General features: G+C 40.4%; 1 protein-coding gene across 1 annotated transcript; it reads left to right on the top strand.

The window, feature by feature from the left end:
• The first annotated feature begins 895 nt into the window (after positions 1 to 895).
• LOC124261352 lies at positions 896 to 17,247 on the top strand. The gene is made up of 4 exons (XM_046695655.1): positions 896 to 966; positions 9,371 to 10,243; positions 10,920 to 10,944; positions 17,093 to 17,247. Exons 1-4 carry the CDS (start codon positions 918 to 920, stop codon positions 17,103 to 17,105), a joined length of 960 nt encoding a protein of 319 aa, XP_046551611.1. The 5' UTR covers positions 896 to 917; the 3' UTR covers positions 17,106 to 17,247.
• The last annotated feature ends 835 nt before the right edge of the window (positions 17,248 to 18,082 follow it).

Below are 18,082 nucleotides of genomic sequence, written 5' to 3'. Positions count from 1 at the left end.
TTTTCAGAAACACTCCAACATTCCCGCTTGACAACGGTACAAGAATCTGTATCGAAACGTCGCACTCACGAAATAACGAAGGTGTTATCCATAAAGATTGCTCTATATTGTACGTCTTAACTTCTAAAATGCCACTCGGACATGCTAACCCTCCAACAGATGTGTTTGTTTGTTTGTTTGTTTGTTATTCAACGACGAATTCAGGAATATTCCAGCTATATGGTGGCGGTTTTAACGGTTCTATCGCAGGAAATGCACACACAGTATGCCATATGGATGTAGTCTGCTTGTCATTTTCAAGCAGACTAGTCGGATTGCAATAATATATATTTTCAAATTTTGCTATTTATTTTCAACCTTATTGATTTTTTTATTTATGTTGACGTATTTTTTTTATTAAATTCTCTACGTCTTTAAATATTACTACGCTGATATTTGTTCCGGTGATGCGCATGTTGAAATAATATAAATTTCTTAATTGATTAAATAAATGATATTTTACTAAAAGTTATTGGCTTTGTCAAAATAACTTTAGATTAAACAAAAAGATCTAATTACACTGTTGCTGGTTCCATTGATGTCGCTCTCTATGACTGATACACACACTCGTACATCGTCTTTAACGAATGTCCAACCATTTGTACTCGGTCCTTAGTCACAACAAATCTGAGCAAGTATCGTGATTTGTAATGACAACCCGTTAACTATATATATCAGACTAGCGAGTGTCATCGGTTGTCCAGGAAGACGCTAACACACAAAAACAGTCTCATTCCAAACATTACTGACAATGGACACCTGACAACTACACCTGTTTTGATTGACAATGCCTGCAGGCATACTCAACAACTTACATCAGTGTTGAATTCCATCTTTAGCAGTTGTGTAAAGCCCATACAGGCGTTCATGTACCGTCCATGGCTGCCTGTAGGATCGCTCTGCTGATTGGATTTGCATGGGCCATCGGTAAGTGTTTTGAAAAACGTATAATGTGCATTCCTCTTCCGATAAGACTTTGGCCCCAAACAACTCAACAAAGCTGGCTGACAAAAATCACCACGATATTCAAATGCCAGAGATGTACGACTTGCTATTCATAATTACGCTAGCTTTGATCTTCAGTTGCTGTTTTAGAAAAATGTATAATGTATCATGCACATTCATAATTTGAGAAAAACAACCTAATTGACAAAACTCTTGTGATTATTTTAATATCATTGATCTGTGATATACGATTCACAGTTCAAGGTAGTTTTGTATGAAAAATAATTGTTCAGTTTCGTTAATCTCTCTCCTATATATAATTGTGACACAAAAACAAACCCCAAACATCAGGACCTTTAACTATCGATGTATGATATACACGTTATTATATGTAAGTTATACACTGCTGTTAGAAACAATACCTATTTATATGTAAATGGCCACAACATCCAAACTGCGTTATAGGAAATACCTCCAGCTACCAACAAAATCAATAAGAGCATAACAGAGTCCCTGTATCAATACACTTTTAAGACTAAACGATTTGAAAAATTATTCTAGACCAATATATGTACACAAATAATGAAGTTCAAGGTTCTCAAACACATACAAAGCACATAAAGTTTTGCTTTTTCTACCTAACCAGATTCTCTGGGAATAAAAATATGTTTAAACCATGTACGATATACGTTAGCCTTCATAGCTGCGCTTGTTTGGATCATGCTAGGTAAGATATTTCAATGGAAGCACGATGTACATACATACATATCTCTTTGGATATTTAATTTCATGAGAAGATATTGATTCAATATTGATTGTCCCAAACAATTTAAAAATTCAAAATTCCTTTGGCCACATGAACGTAAGAACCTTATTTAAGCTTTCCTGCTATGTGTACTTAATCTTAATAGTACGTTTTAATGTAAATATTTTGATAGTTTGCTTGAAGACAAATGTAAATAGGGGGATTGGATTAGTCTAGTGGTTCGAGTCACCAACAGGTTCAAATGTGTGAAGTTCATGACTAATGAAAATATTGACTCTTTGTATGGTAAGTTGAGAAGGTTGAATAGTAAAGGATTGTGAAGTTCGTGGTGTAAAAACAAGAAGTTATCATTATACATCACGTTCAGGGTGTATACGCAAGAACGGGGCATTATATAGCAAGTTCTTGGTGAATAAAAACAAAATTATATATCTCAGTTATGGTGAATGCATTAAAGAGCAAACGTTTATTTGTAAACACCGGTTGATAGACACAACAAAGTAGCATTATTTGTAAATGATGTATAATTAAGAAGTTAGCTTCCTGTGTAAAGGTCCTGTTTTGTAAACAAGAAGGTAGCATTGTACAACACACACAAAGACTATTATCCAAACGGTAGTATTATATATATCCCGTTTGTGCTGTATAAATAACAAAATTGTATTTTACAACACGTTCGTGGTGGTGGTGGTGGTGGTGGTGGAATTGGGTTTAACGTCGTGCTTGAGAATATTTCGCTCATATGACGACGTGCATGCGTGTGTATGTGTATGTGCGGCTGCTTGTACTAGCCCAGACTTAAGCTGGTTTTATAGTGCTAGCCCACTGTGATACCATGCCGCAGTGAAGCATGAATACCCCACTCAGACACATTATACTGACTCCGAGCCGACCAGTCCTTGTTGTACCCATTAATGCCGAGCGCCAGGTAGGGACCAACAAGTACCATATTTTAACGTCTTTTGGTATGACGCAGTCGGGGATCGAACCCGCGATCTTCCGCTCTCCGGGCGGACGCTCTAACCACTACATCACGGAGGCGGTCCGTTCGTGGTCTGATAACCCAAAGGCAGCATTACACATGAAGATAATATTGCATAAACAAGAATGTAGCATCACATGGATAGTTAGTGCTTTGCAAGCAAGAAGGTACCTTTAAACATCAAGTTTGTGATACATAAATGGGAAAGACCCATTTAGCGTGAAACTTGTGGTGTATAAACACAAAGTGGTCCTTATTCATCACGATCGTGATCTGTAAACAAGAAAGGGATAATTTACATCGCATATCGATCATGTATAAACATAAAGGTAGCATTTGCTTATGGAGTTATGTGTAAACAAGGTAGCATTATGTGTAAACAAAGAAGCTCGCTACTGACTATATGACATGTAAACAAAATGGCGTCTGCCTCTCGACTGGGTTTTTAAAATCAGTGAAACATATCCTGACAATCTTAAAACTGCTACAAAATCGCTAATTATTTTTAAGTGTGCAAATGATGCAATGTATAAGATAGTTTAAATAAAGCTGTGAAAGTCGATAAAATAAATGTGTACATAGTGAACTCAAAACCAGCTACTCGAACGGTTTTCGTACTCCGTGTACTGCATGCGTCATATTATGACGTCATATGATTGTTAGAGAAACAGCTTATCGGCGGAGGGTTTGACGGTTACCGTGGCAACGGGTAATACTTTTTTTCTAGTTGCCACCCTCCAGGGAGGGGTACCACGGAAACTTGTTAAAGCGTCATTGACCAGTCAAATGAAAGTATTTTACACGAAGGTAAGATAAATGACGGTGGTGGTGTATACACAGCCCTGGTAGGCTGAATTACATATAAAGTTCGTACTGTATATACAAAGCAAAATAGCATTTATTTATTTAATCAATTAAGAAATTTCAATTATTTCAACATTCGCATCACCGGAACAAATATCAGCGTAATTAGATTTAAAGACGTAGAGAATTTAATACGTGAACATAAATATAAAAATCAATAAAGTTAAAAATACATAAGAAATAAGAAAATATATATTATTGCAATCCGACTTGTCTGCCTGAAAATGACAAGCAGACTACATCCATATTGCGTACTGTGTGTGCATTTCCTGCGATAGAACCGTTAAAACCGCCACCATATACTAGTAACTGGAATATTCCTGAATTCGTCGTTGAATAACAAACAAACAAACAAACACATCTGTTGGAAGGTTAGCATCTCTGAGTGGCATTTTAGAAGTTAAGACGTACAATATAGAGCAATCTTTATGGATAACACCTTCGTTATTTCGTGAGTGCGACGTTTCGATACAGATTCTTGTACCGTTGTCAAGCGGGAATGTTGGAGTGTTTCTGAAAATGATAACTTGATAAAAAAAGTGTAAACGTATACAATAAAGATGTCCCACATTTGATCAATATATCTCATTTTCATGATGCAAACACAAACGGGATCGTGTGGTCAGGCTCGCTGACCTGGTTGACACATGTCATCGTATCCCTATTGCGTAGATCGATGCTCATGCTGTTGATCACTGGATTGTCTGGTCCAGACTCGATTATTTACAGACTGCTGCCATATATCTGGACTATTGCTGAGTGAGGCGTAAAAATAAACTCACTCACTCGCATATCACGGTCATGGTGTATAAACAAGAAGCTAGCATTATAGTTCTTGGTGCACAACCACAAAGTAGCATTATATATCAAGTTTGTATTGCATATATGAGACGGTCGCATTACAAAACACTATATATACTCATGCCAATAATGGTTGTCAACCCTCTCCCACCCCAACCCCCACACGCCTCACACCCCCACCCCAAACCCTCTCTCCAATTAAAAATATTGAAGGGGGTGACAACCATTATTGGCATGAGTATATATCAAGTCCGTTGTTCATAAACAAGAAGATAACATCATATATCATTCCAGGTGTATAAACAAGAAGGTAGCATTGTATATCAAATTTGTATTGTATATACACGAACTTAGCATTGCATGGGGGCGGTGGGGTAGCCCAGTGGTTTAATCGTTCGCGCGTCACGTCGATTCCCCACATGGGTACAATGTGTGAAGCCCTTTCTGGTGTCCTCCGCCGTGATATTGCTGGAATATTGCTAAAAGCGACGTAAAACTAATCTCATTCACTCACTCACTAGCATTGCATATGAAGATTGTAACCAACTCAGATTCGCCTGCTTGTATGCCATGAGAAGCAGACACTGGTGGATATGTTTATACGTATTTATATTTCTCACTATCGGAAGGCATATTGAAACAATGATATTACGAATATAGGTGACACAATTTTGTATGCTTGGCAATATATTTGGGGAGAAAATCTAATCAGGAAATGTATTGTTGTGGAAATGTATTTTCCCCTATTATATAAACATGGAAAAAGTATCTTAACACCTGTGATTTTGAAAACTCGTAAAACCATTTTGTATTCATGTAATAGTCATATTTGTTGTGGGGCGGTGGGGTAGCCTAGTGGTTAAAGCGTTGGCTCGTCACGCCGAAGGCCCGGGTTCGAATCCCCACATGGGTACAATGTGTGAAACCCATTTCTGGTGTCCCCCCGCCGTGATGTTGCTGGAATATTGCTAAAAGCGGCGTAAAGCCAAACTCAGTCAGTCAGTCATATTTGTTGCATGATTAGTTTGCCCTTCGGGCTTAACACACGGTGATCTTAGATCAAAGGCGAGCATCACGTCCAAAAAGTGTATCCATCATTAGAAAAACTGCTTTCCTTGCTTGACAAGGGTATAACTGTCTATACCGAAACGTCGCATTATAGTATAATAAAGAGGTTGTCACCCATACAGTATCATACCTTCCTCATTATAACTGTTGTTTCATCACGACAACTCAATTGATTTCGTTGTTGATAGGGGCGGCGGGGTAGCCTATTGGTTAAAGCGTTGGCTCGTCACGCCGAAGGCCCGGGTTCGATTCCCCACATGGGCACAATGTGTGAAGCCCATTTCTGGTGTTCCCCCCGCCGTGATGTCGCTGGAATATTGCTAAAAGCGGTGTAAAACCACACTCAGTCAGTCAGTCAGTCATGACTGAAGGCCTCGCAGAAATACAGCATATGTCATCCCAGACATTCCAGTTGTACTACCACAATCGATGGCCATCCTCTGAACACAAAGTCTTCATGGACGACAATGCTTGGCAACATCATGACGTCAAAAGGCGGTTGCAACTTTACCTCAGTCCCGTATCTCCATGACATATTTGACATTATGGGTCGCAGAATACGCCGGACAAATCCACCAGTACAAAATCTTGATGTATTGGGACAAGGCTTCCATTCAGGAAGGAACGCAATATCTCAACGTCAACTTCAACGTCGGATACAGCATGACGAGGAGTTCACGGATGATAATGCAGTTGGAATAGGTTAAAACAGACATTGTCATTGTGCTCGGCGTTTGACACTTGTGTACCCGTGAAGATCCGGGTTAGAATGAGCCTCCAGTAACCCATGCTTGTCGTAAAATGCGACTAACGGGATCGGGTGGTCAGGCTCGCTGACTTGGTTGACACATGTCATCGTATCCCACTTGCGTAGATCGATGCTCATGCTGTTGATCACTGAACTGTCTGGTTCAGACTCGATTATTTTCAGACCACCGACATATAACTTGAATATTGCTGAGTGCGACGTGAAACTAAACTCACTCATTCATTGACACTTATGTGATTTCGTGAGGAGTGTGTGCCAGAAAGTTGAAACCGTACTTGTTATTGTCATACGACCATAGTTATCAGCACTTCAATTGCTTATATGAATTAATTACAGATTTCCGTTCTTTTTGGATTTCGATTTGCCAATTCATTATTCTTTGATGTTCTATTTATCCAGACAGTAGGTTAAACTTAAGTCTGGATACGTGTCTTTGTTATCGTTAGTGGTAACATACCGGTACTATGATACATTTGTTGCGATACTTTTGTCCATATGTATATATCCGACACTAACGTCGTATCTCCTGCATGAACCACGTTTTCAATGCAGACAACGTGTAATTACTCGTACCCGTCCCAGCCCTTGTTCAATGTCAATCAGTGTTGAGTACATGTTTCAGCTACCTGTGAAGGTCCGGGTTAGAATTGATCTTCAGCAACACATGCTTGTCGTAAGAGGCGACTAACGGGATCGCTGACTTGGTTGACATATGTCATCGGTTCCCATTTGCACAGATCGATGCTCATGTTGTTGATCACTGGGTTGTTTAGTCCAGACTCGATTATTTATAGACCGCCGCCATATAGCTGGAATATTGCTGAGAACGGCGTGAAACTAAATTCACTCACTCACTCACATGCTTCAGCAGTTTGACGGAATGCTGCCAACTGCAATAATGACAAGTAATGTCGAACTGCACGAACTCTACTTGTAATTAGTTGATAGACACATTTTATCAATGCTGCTACATGCGGCGACATCGTAATCTCTTAAGCCGTCGCTCCTTCACGTGCAGACAGATTACCTATCGTCACCAGTGGCAGTAAATTGTCGACGGATATTAGAGGGAGAGGGTTACCTCCCTTTAGCGATATATATGACTTTGATGTATGCCTACGTTCATAAAACGATCATTATGGATCAGTCAGTATCACGGTTTTTTCTTTCATATTTGAAAAAAAGCGATTCAAGGTAAGCCGTGCCATTCAGCGAGAGATTTGACAAATAGTGTTATAAAAGACAACACGTTTATGGCCAAAACGTAGGGCACAATATAGGTACAATCTGTGAGGCTCATTTCTGATATTGCTGGAATTGTGCTAAAAAGCTGCATAAAACCACACTCACTTACTCACTCGACATTTCATAGTAAACGTGAGGAATGCACCATCTTCATCTGTTGGTAAATGACCTTGAGATGCAGCAACTGACCTTGATAATAGATCAGGAGGGAGGAGATATGCTACACCCGTGTAATATTGAGAATATGAATATTTTTTTTGTAGTGAAGATTGAGCACACAGTGTATAAAATATGTCCCTAAAACAGTCATGATCCCTAAGTTTCATAATAGATTTAAGCAATGACAGAGGCGCATGTGGATAGCGTGTCATGATATCCATCAGACCACGGGGATCGAACTACCGACCTCTGGCACTCCGGGCAGACACGGAACTGCAGAGGCGTTATTGGCCCATTGGACATCAAACCATGGGAGATTGATCGTTTGCGGATATAGACAGCTTTACAGAGCTATATGGCAACATCCATTATAGAATCACTCCTAGGGCGTAGAAATACGCCGCGTGGATATAGATGAAGGCAACGACAAGAAAACGTTAATTGATGTTTTGTGTCAATCTTTACAATAGACCGATAATGGATGAACATAGAAGAGGAGAAAAAGTAACAGCGAACCTTCGCATAGTTCTTGTCTGACAAACACATCAACATGTTGTTGTTTTCAAAAATTGTTGTACATTGAGGAGAAAAAGAAACTACACCTCTCAGCTATTTTTATCATGTGGAAAAAACATGTTATGTTCGCCAAACTATAACTAGACTGGAGAACAACGAGCACTCAAAATAAAACCCCTTGTATTTTTATAATTATGTAAACTTTGTTAATTTTTGAATATCAATCAATCAATCAGTTAATTGCATGAAGGCCAGAGGTCCATATACAAAATAAATATGTATGATATGTACAACATATACAACATGCGGCACACACGTTACACTGAATCTCTTCTCAATATAAGCACGTGATAAATAAATAGAGCTACCTTATATTGTAATAGGGATACTTTACATGAAAGTATTGATTACAGTTTTGTAGCATTAATATTTGATTGTAACCATTGTGGAAAATACAGTTGCCTTAAATCATTATATGCAGGACAAAGAAATAGGAAGTGTAATTCATTCTCTACAGTATTACAAAATGGACAGAACCTTTGTGATTTTATAATCGATTAATATCAGGAACCTGCCGATAGTTTTTTTGAACATCCAGTCCTGAAGAAATCAGTGTTTGCTTTTATCGACATAAATCCTCAATATCTCAAAGATACCCTAGATTTTAACTACTTTTTTCATAAAAGTTAACAGCTACACACGTCTATTTGCAAAATTAAAAACGAAAAAAAAGTTATGAAAGAGCTGCTCAGAGTGCATGCCTCAAAACATGATAAGTAACAAGTAGCAGTCTTTTGGAGGGCATAAAATAGTTCATTCCCGTTGTATCTGTGAGGTTTGATTTGATTTGGTTTGTTGTTCAACCCAGCAACATTCCAGATATATGGTGGCGATCTGTAAACAATTTGTGAGGCCTCATTCAGCTGGAAAGCATTTATGAAGATATTGGTCTCGAAGAAATTGAGAGGTATTAAACAACTGCCATTCAGTAGCACTTTGGCCACCGTACAAATTCGTCACGCACTGGTTTCATTCCCCACATCAATGTAATGTTTTAATGTCATTCTTGCTGTTTCCCGTAAATGAATGAATGCATGAATGAATGAATGAATGAATGAATGAATGAATGAATGAATGAATGAATGAATGAATGAACTGTTCAGCAATAATTTCTTCGGCCGTATGACGATTCAAGATGTTATTTAACTGTTTACAGTGTTGCAAGTCGATGGTCAAGCAGTCCATTATTCTGAAAGGAAGGCATCGAGGCAGCCAGTCCCTTACAATTCGGTTTATCATGCTGAGACTGGTTCCAGTCATGTTTCACCCAGCCATGAACCTACGGTCATCACACTTCCTCCAAAAGACCTAAAGCCAACAAGACAGCCTGTGCCATACGCCAGCATCCCCAAGCCCACAGCATCTAATGCCTTCCCTGACAAGAAGCCGCACCGTCAGCCGGTGCCAAGAACTGACACAAAGTGGAAACAGCAACAGAGAGAAGCCTCTGTTCAAGGAAATAAAACATACGCTACAAGCGGGGGATCTGAGGCACATTTCAACGAAAGGAGACCATCACGGCAACCTGTGCCTTCACATGACGGTATAACCAATGCACCAGAGACCAAAACACAATTTGTACAAGCCCACAACCAAATCTCCAGAACACCCCAATCCCCATCAGGGCCATTGTGGAAAAAACCAGAGACGCCATGGCAACCAGGAATTGGGGGATATCAACCATACTATTTAAACTACAATTCCAGACCAAATAACCATCTGAACTGGAATCCAGTTATGGACTTGGCTCGTCAGTATCAGGTGAAACAGCAGAGGTACAGCCCATACGGAACTGGAAACCCACTGAGCAATTGGGTTCTCTCTGGAAGACGTGCCAGCACCAGATACAACATGTATGGACAGATGGTTCCAACAGACAGCTACAAGGGAAATACCTACGATGGACATCTAAGCCCATTCGGCGTTGTTGATTACAACGGTCCTTGTAGAAGGCTATGCACGATGTACTGTTCTCTGGGTTACGACGTAGATGTAAAGGGATGCCCTGCTTGCAGCTGCCAGCGCCAAGGTAAATTAACTTAATGATGGTTTCAGAGAAGTGAAAATTAATGACACTGTACTCATGGAACGAATAAGGGAACACCTGAAAATACAAGTGTTCCTTTATTCTTTTCCAGGTTTCTTCACAAGTTTTGTATTGCATTGTTGGTAAAAAAATGTAAAAGAATAAAGGAATAATTGTACTTCCAGGTGCTCCCTTATTCCTTTCCAAGAGTACATTTAATAGAAGCAGAGAATAATAGAATTAAGGATGATCTTTTCCGAGTGAATTATTGGGGTTGATCCGGAGCCTCTGGACAACATTTTTTTACGAATGACATATACTCTGAGTAGGTTTTTCTGTAATTGCTCATTGTCATTTTAACAGAGAAAATAAACACCTAATGTATTGACGGTCGACAGCAACCGTTACTGAAGGCAGTCTGTTGTTAAAATAGCGCAATGTAATCAGTTTGTGAAGTTATGAACATAGGATGACTTCAAATTTTGCACTGTGATGTCATATGGGTTCTTCGGACTTGTCAGTAATAACTAAAATGCATGTGTGAAATCGAAACATTATCAATGCATACTTTTTCTATTTAGTTTGTGAATATCTTCTGTATTCCAGTGGATATTAGCCCCAGTAAAGTAAAGTCGATAAGTCATGAAATGTTGACTCATAGTAATAGCATTGTTAAAAGGTTCCGGACGTCAGAGGTACTTTGGGTAAGTAAAATCCGTCTGCAAATCGTGCGCTTTGCAATTGTATGCCATGTTTTTGTCCTAAAACTTGTGCCATTCTGATCAAAATAAACCTAAAGAATTAACCTATTGACACTTCTTTACCAATCCACGGTGTTCCGAAAGCGGACATGATGTTGAAAAATTTGCTGAAAAATCTTTGCTATTGTACAAATATTTAAATATTAGCATTAAATATTACGCAAATTCATCATAAATGAATCACTATCAAATAGAGACGATACCAGGTTTGTGTTAGAAATTATGATTTAACGCTGTAATGTGAAATTGTACAGCACCAACAGAATGGCCATAAATTGCTTTGTAACTGAAATGCTTTAATCAAGTGGGCTTACATGGTGATATTCAACCACTGTTTCTGTATGTTTAACAAAGTGCTTGGTCTCAATCGTTTCTGTACAGGCCTTTTAGCTCTGTGTGCTCCAAGGGGACATGGAGTAGCGAATACACTACTGCTCACATGTAATTACCTCTTTAATGCAGAACAGCTTCACAAGAGTACTTTTCTGTTTCTTGAGCATTCTGTGGCACGTTTGCAGAATTACCGCGATGTTTTCGAAAACTTACCGCATTAATGTTGCCGAATTACCTCGGGACCAATTTCCGTCGCTTTTATGTTGATCACAGGTAGTTCTGTGAAAGTACCGCTAATCATTTTCAGACTTACTGCGGTATTTTATACCATTACAAAATGCAAAAATCCGAGGTAATTGTTGCAAAACCTTCGCGGTAATTCTGCAAACGTACCACAAATATGCAAACGTTTAGGCGGTACTTTGGAAGCTACGTTGCAAAGTCACCGCGGTATCTTTGCAGATCTAGACATATATAACGCAAAATTAAATCACGGAAAGAGAGGTAAATACTTTTGAGCAGAAGAGTATATGCAACGTTGATGTTTTTGTATCGTCTTCATCCAGCAGCATCGTTTACCTGTCCTCGTCGCTATTGTAACCAACATTGTCCCTACGGGTCGGAGAAGGATCTATTCGGCTGCAGCACATGCACATGCAAGTCCTTTAATGGTAGGATTGGCATCCCCCATATCAACCCATTCAACCCAATACAGCTATAAGAGGCGCTCAATCCATTCAACCCAATACAGCTATAAGGGGCGGTGGGGTAGCCTTGTGGTTAAAGTGTTCACCCGTCACGCTGAAGACCCGGGTTCGATTCCCTACGTGGACACAATGTGTGAAGCCCATTTCTTGGGTCCCCCGCCGTGATATTGCTGCAATATTGCTGAAGCGGCGTAAAACTAACCTCACTCACTCAATACAGCCATACAATGTGAGGGAGTGAATTTGTAGTCACATTGGCAATATTTCAGCCATATCGTGACTAAAACAATATTATACATTGATAGTAAAGAAATAGATATTTAGAAAGTCCGTCGACAGTATAAACAACTTGAATATCACAGATATAAATGTAAAACTTCCACGTTAATCTAAAAGTGTGCTACTATTAAAGGCAATACATTTAAAAACGGACTATAGATAACCAACAAGCAAAGGTATATCAACTTACTTGAGACCATGGGGACTTACAGTACTTTTTGCTGCCTGCATGATCCCTAGCTGGATTTACAACACCCTTTTGACAAATTTAGCCAATGATTAAAAGAACACGTAATCCACGACTAAACGCCACTCATAGAAAGCGAGGGGCAAAAGAAACGTCCCCGATCATTTTTGTATCATAAAATGATACAAACACGTGCAATTCAATGTTGAAATGTTTGATATAATTTTTGAACATATTATGCAGACTGTCATTACAGAACAATTGAAACAATTTGCTGTAAGTAGAGTTTTGTGACGTTTTTCACAGGAGGTTCAAATGTCCGGTTTTCGATCATGACAGCACATGCACATCAATACTGACAGAGTGTCTTTGAGTGTCCAACTCCTCAGTAGCGAGTGTGTCCACCTCTTGCAGCGATACATGCTGCCACACGACGTCGTGCAGAGTGCACAAGACGTCTGATCACGTGATGTGGGATGCGACGCCATTCTTCCCGTAGAGCTTGAGCCAAAGCGTTTCTTGTCTGTGGGGATGTTGACGTTGCTTAACCTGACGGCCGAGATGATCCCATAGGTGCTCAATAGGTGATAAATCGGGGATCTTGCTGGCCAAGGAATGACGTTTACGTTGTTGTTGTTCAGGAAGTTCCGGATAACAACAGCAGTGTGGGGAGTAGCGTTATCCTGCTGAAACAACACGCCTCGATTCTGCTGGAGGAAGGGTAACACGACAGGTCGTAAAACAACATCAATGTATCGACGGGCATTCAGGTTTCCCTCTATCACCAACAAGTCAGTCTTCCTCTCGCCACAAATTTCCCCCACACCATCACACTATCGCCGCCAAACGTCTCAACTTCCTGAACGCAACAACGTGCTGTGCGTTCGTTCCGACGTCTGTAGACTCGTACCCGACCATCAGCTTTGTTCAACTGGAAGCGGCTCTCGTCACTGAAGAGTACCCGGCGCCAGTTCCGCGGCTGCCACTGCCGAACTCTACGTGCCCAAGCCAATCGACGACGTCGATGTTCACGCGTTAACGTCACGCCCCGGAATGGTCTGTAGGCTCTGATACCGAATCGGCGGAGTCGTCTGGATATGGTCCTTCTACTGACTGGATGGGTAAGGCTGGTTGTTGCTGATGACGTCACAGTCAGGAATCTGTTGCGCAAGTGAAGCACCCGTAAATGGCGGTCTTCCTGAGGGGTGGTTACGGGTGGTCTCCTGTCCTAGGCCTGTCTGCAGTCCGACCTGTTGTTCTGAAGCGTGTCATCAGTCTGGTGATGGTTTTCTTGCTGCAACCCATGATTCTTGCAACGTGACTGTGAGAAGCATCCAGCTGCAACATCCCAATAGCTCGTTCTCTCTGTTCTGCCATGAGTCGAGGCATGTTCTTTGTGTCCAACGTATTGAAGTGATGAATTCGAACAGTCGAGCATAATTTTTATACTGTACTTTCATACGGGTATGTTTCCACAGAAGCATGCAAAACGTGAATAAAAGCAATTTTCATGCTTACAAAAAACTCCACGTGGATTTCCTTTCTGTGAGACGTGGGGATGCGTTCGGGAGATGTGTTCCTAAATAAATTTCCGTCATAACGAAAACAGAAGAAATGTTTTTACAATTTTACTTTGGGGACGTTTCTTTTTTGCCCCTCAGTTTAGAAAGCAAAATCCAACCCCAATGTCTGGAACTCGGTTGTGTCGAACTCATTTCTCGGTCTCTGCCAATTTCCTTACATTTATCAATATTTTTACACTGATGTCTCGAACTAGATGTGTCGAATTTCCGGTTGTATCGAACTCATTTTAGGGTCCCAAAAAGCCCCAATAAGTACAAATTTACCGTTTTGTCTCCAACTGTCAAAGTTGGTTCTTGCAACTGAAAATTTCATTCGCGCAACAATCAAAACCCATGGTCATGATTTCATTATTTAATCGCCCGCATGATTTGAAACTGAGTTTCAGTCTGTGTTTATATTTCCAGTGATACATATGTAGGACTCAGTGCTGTGGCGGGTCTCTAATCTATGGCCTGTTTCCTAATCCATGGCAGGTTTGATTTTTCGATTGATATATGCCGTCATCGCGTAATTACGTCATTACGCGATGACGTCATAATCGCTAACCGTTCCCGGCGTTATTCGACACTAGCCGTTCGTGGCGATAGTAAATCTGAGGAAAATCTTCAAAGGTAAGAAGATGGAAACAATAGAAAATGATGTTTTTGTAATTGCGAAACTACCTACAAAGTAAGAAGAAACCCGTATCCAAAGATCCCCAAAAATACGTGAGATTACAAAACTGAAAACGCTCAGTAGCATTTGTGACTCTTTCTGTAAAGCGCCTTAGTGAGTCTTAGTTCTTAAATCATATAGGGCGCTATGCAAATTTTGTATCGTATTTTGTTATTATTATTATGAGTACAAGAGTTCTATATTAAAGCAGGAATATCTTTGAGGAACCAGGTATCGGTGTTTCAATAGGCTTGAAACTGAGAGGAGCGTTGAGTTACGAGTTCTTCAGTCACAATACATGATTACATCGTTAAAGTTACTCTAGATTTGTGCGTCAATCTGACTACGTAACCTCCACACATATTCCAAATATCTGTGATCGATCAGTCCTTTTAAGCAATCAATAACTGTATAAAAAGACACAACCAAGGCGTGTTACCCTAAGCAGTGTCTTCCAGAAATGTTCTCCATTATCAATCACGAGAATGACAAGGTCAAGTCATGTCTGTGGTTTATTTCGATCAGTGTATGTTTGTCTGTTTGTGTCTGCTGTAAGAGATGACGCCGCCATTAATCAGATGTTCAACTTGCAGTCATGATAAAGTCATTCGGAGAGACGCGTCAATATATTCATGGCTTCCAGCTATATGGCGTGATGATTTAAGAGGCCATAGTGTTCAGAATCTGTATATTTGTTATAGTTTTTTTGTCCTTTGCACTGTGTGTGTAGCGTGCTCGTTTGTTTGTTCTGTTTTCTTTACTGTTTGAGTGCGTGTTTGTCGGTGCAAATATATTTGTATTTGTGTGTGTTTGTTTGACTTTGCGTGTATGTGCGTGCATATGTGCATTTGTGCGTTTATATGTATTTTGTGTGTATGTGTGTGTGTGTGTTTAACTCAAGTCCCATCATTATTCCTTCTATATAGGGGCGGCCCTTGATGATCGTGCATCAAACCTATCCACATAGTCACGCGAATCACACACCCTCAGGCCGTCATTCATGATCATTAATACGACATAGTAACAAAGCGTAACGCAGAAAGACAAATCAAAGTTGCAATTCATGACCGAATTGGTGAAATCGGCGTGTTAGGTATGCATACGTCATCATTCGCGTCTTTCCTTTAGTGCAAGATGTGCAAGAAAAGGTTAGGTGAGGTGAGGTGAGGTAGGTGAGGTGAGGTGAAATTGGGTTTATCGTCGTGCTTGAGAATATTTCGCTCATATGACGACGTGCATGCGTGTGTATGTGTATGTGCGGCTGCTTGTACTAGCCCAGACTGAAGTTGGTTTTATAGTGCTAGCCCACTGAGATACCATGCCGCAGTGAAGCATGAATACCCCACTCAGACACATTATACTGACTCCGAGCCGACGAGTCCTTGTTGTACCCATTAATGCCGAGCGCCAGGTAGGGACCAACAAGTACCATATTTTAACGTCTTTTGGTATGACGCGGTCGGGTATCGAACCCACGACCTTCCGCTCTCCGGGCGGACGCTCTAACTACTACACCACGGAGGCGGTTGATGAAGCTTATGAACGGAAATACAACCAACCAACCAGAATGCGGATAACTTCAAGTTCTTCGGTCAAATAATATAGTCATATTTATAAGTTTTACATGCATTATGTATAAGTAGCTTCAAAGATAAATCTTCAGTAACCCATGCTTGTCGTAAGAAGATCGGGAGGTCAGGCTCGCTGACTTGGTTAACACATGTCATCGTAACCCAACTGAGCAGACTGATGCTCATGCTGTTGATCACTGGATTGTCCGGTCCAGACTCGATTATTTGCAGACCGCCGCCATACAGCTGGAATATTGCTGAGTGCGGCGTAAAATTGAACTCACTCACACTCGTAAATATGTGCAGCAAAACGTAAATTTAATGATTCGAAAGGTGGAATGTTTACGAAAACCATACACATCTATGAATGTTATAATTTTTTAAAATTCTAAACAAAATCATAAAGATTGGTTACTGAAGATCAGTTCTATAGGCTGCTTTTGATGTTTACCTATCTTCAGGGAGCTAAGTTCAGACGTTCGCAGGCACCTTGACGTAAAAGTCAACTGAATGGATCGGGCAGTCTGACTTCCTGGGTAGATCGATGCTCATGATGTCAATCACTGGAGCTTCTGGTTCAACCTTTTACAGACTGCCGTCACATAGCTCGAATATTGCGTTATGTACGGCGTTTACAAAACATATATTTAGTACACGAAAAACATGGAATTATGAAAGTATGGATAGCTTTGGTTCCTTGTCCGTAAACCAGAAATGACAGCAAGCAAATGTACATTTTGTAACATAACTAAAAACTCACTTTGCTCGAATTTCAGGGATGCTGATTGATTACATTCGGAGCCTTCCCTATGACCCAGGAATCCTTCTCTCCGAGTAAAATGCCGATCTCCTCCGAGCGTGCATACCATTGGATCACACAAAATGTAGACATCCTGCTTTTTATATGCTAATAAATGGCTTATTAGTTGTATATGTGTGTCTGTTGTATGTCTCGTCAAGACATTAAATATTCTCTGAGGGCCTCAACTAATGGAGAGAGTGAGTGAGTTAGTTGGTTTCACGCCGCTTTTATCAATATTCCCGCAACATCACGATGGTTGACACCAAAAATGGGCTTTACGCATTGTACCCATGTGGGGAGTCGAACCCGGGTCTTCGGCGTGACAAGCGAACGCTCTTACCACTAGGCTACCCCTTCGCCCCTACATAATCAAGTCTCGACCAGACAATCAAGTGATTGATATAGTGAGTGAAAGACTGAACCCTGTGATCTAACTCTTCCCTTGCTGTGATGTACCTTACAGTGTACCTAACCCTATCCCTGGTTATATTCTAGTTCAGAACTTACATAATCAAGTCTGGACCAGACAATCAAGTGATTGATATAGTGAGTGAAAGACTGCATCCTGTGATCTAACTCTACCCTTACTGTGATCTACCTGACAGTGTACCTAACCCTAACCCTGGTTATATTCTAGTTCAGAACTTGCATAATCAAGTCTGGACCAGACAATCAAGTGATTGATATAGTGAGTGAAAGACTGCATCCTGTGATCTAACTCTACCCTTACTGTGATCTGCCTGACAGTGTACCTAACCCTAACCCTGGTTATATTCTAGTTCAGAACTTGCATAATCAAGTCTGGACCAGACAATCAAGTGATTGATATAGTGAGTGAAAGACTGCATCCTGTGATCTAACTCTACCCTTACTGTGATCTACCTGACAGTGTACCTAACCCTAACCCTGGTTATATTCTAGTTCAGAACTTGCATAATCAAGTCTGGACCAGACAATCAAGTGA

This window comes from Haliotis rubra, unplaced genomic scaffold, assembly GCF_003918875.1.
Source record: "Haliotis rubra isolate DU_JTF1 unplaced genomic scaffold, ASM391887v1 Scf798, whole genome shotgun sequence".
In the NCBI taxonomy this organism is placed as follows: Eukaryota; Metazoa; Mollusca; class Gastropoda; order Lepetellida; family Haliotidae; genus Haliotis; species Haliotis rubra.
The sequence above is the reverse complement of the archived record's forward strand: the minus strand, read 5'-3'. Positions and strand labels throughout refer to the sequence as shown.

Excerpts from the sequence above, each read along its gene's own strand:
- LOC124261352 (XM_046695655.1), top strand. The coding sequence starts at position 918 with ATGGCTGCCTGTAGGATCGCTCTGCTGATTGGATTTGCATGGGCCATC. Across the intron at positions 967-9,370 it reads TGGATTTGCATGGGCCATCG|TGTTGCAAGTCGATGGTCAA; the intron begins GTAAGTGTTTTG and ends AACTGTTTACAG. Across the intron at positions 10,244-10,919 it reads TTGCAGCTGCCAGCGCCAAG|GTTCCGGACGTCAGAGGTAC; the intron begins GTAAATTAACTT and ends CATTGTTAAAAG.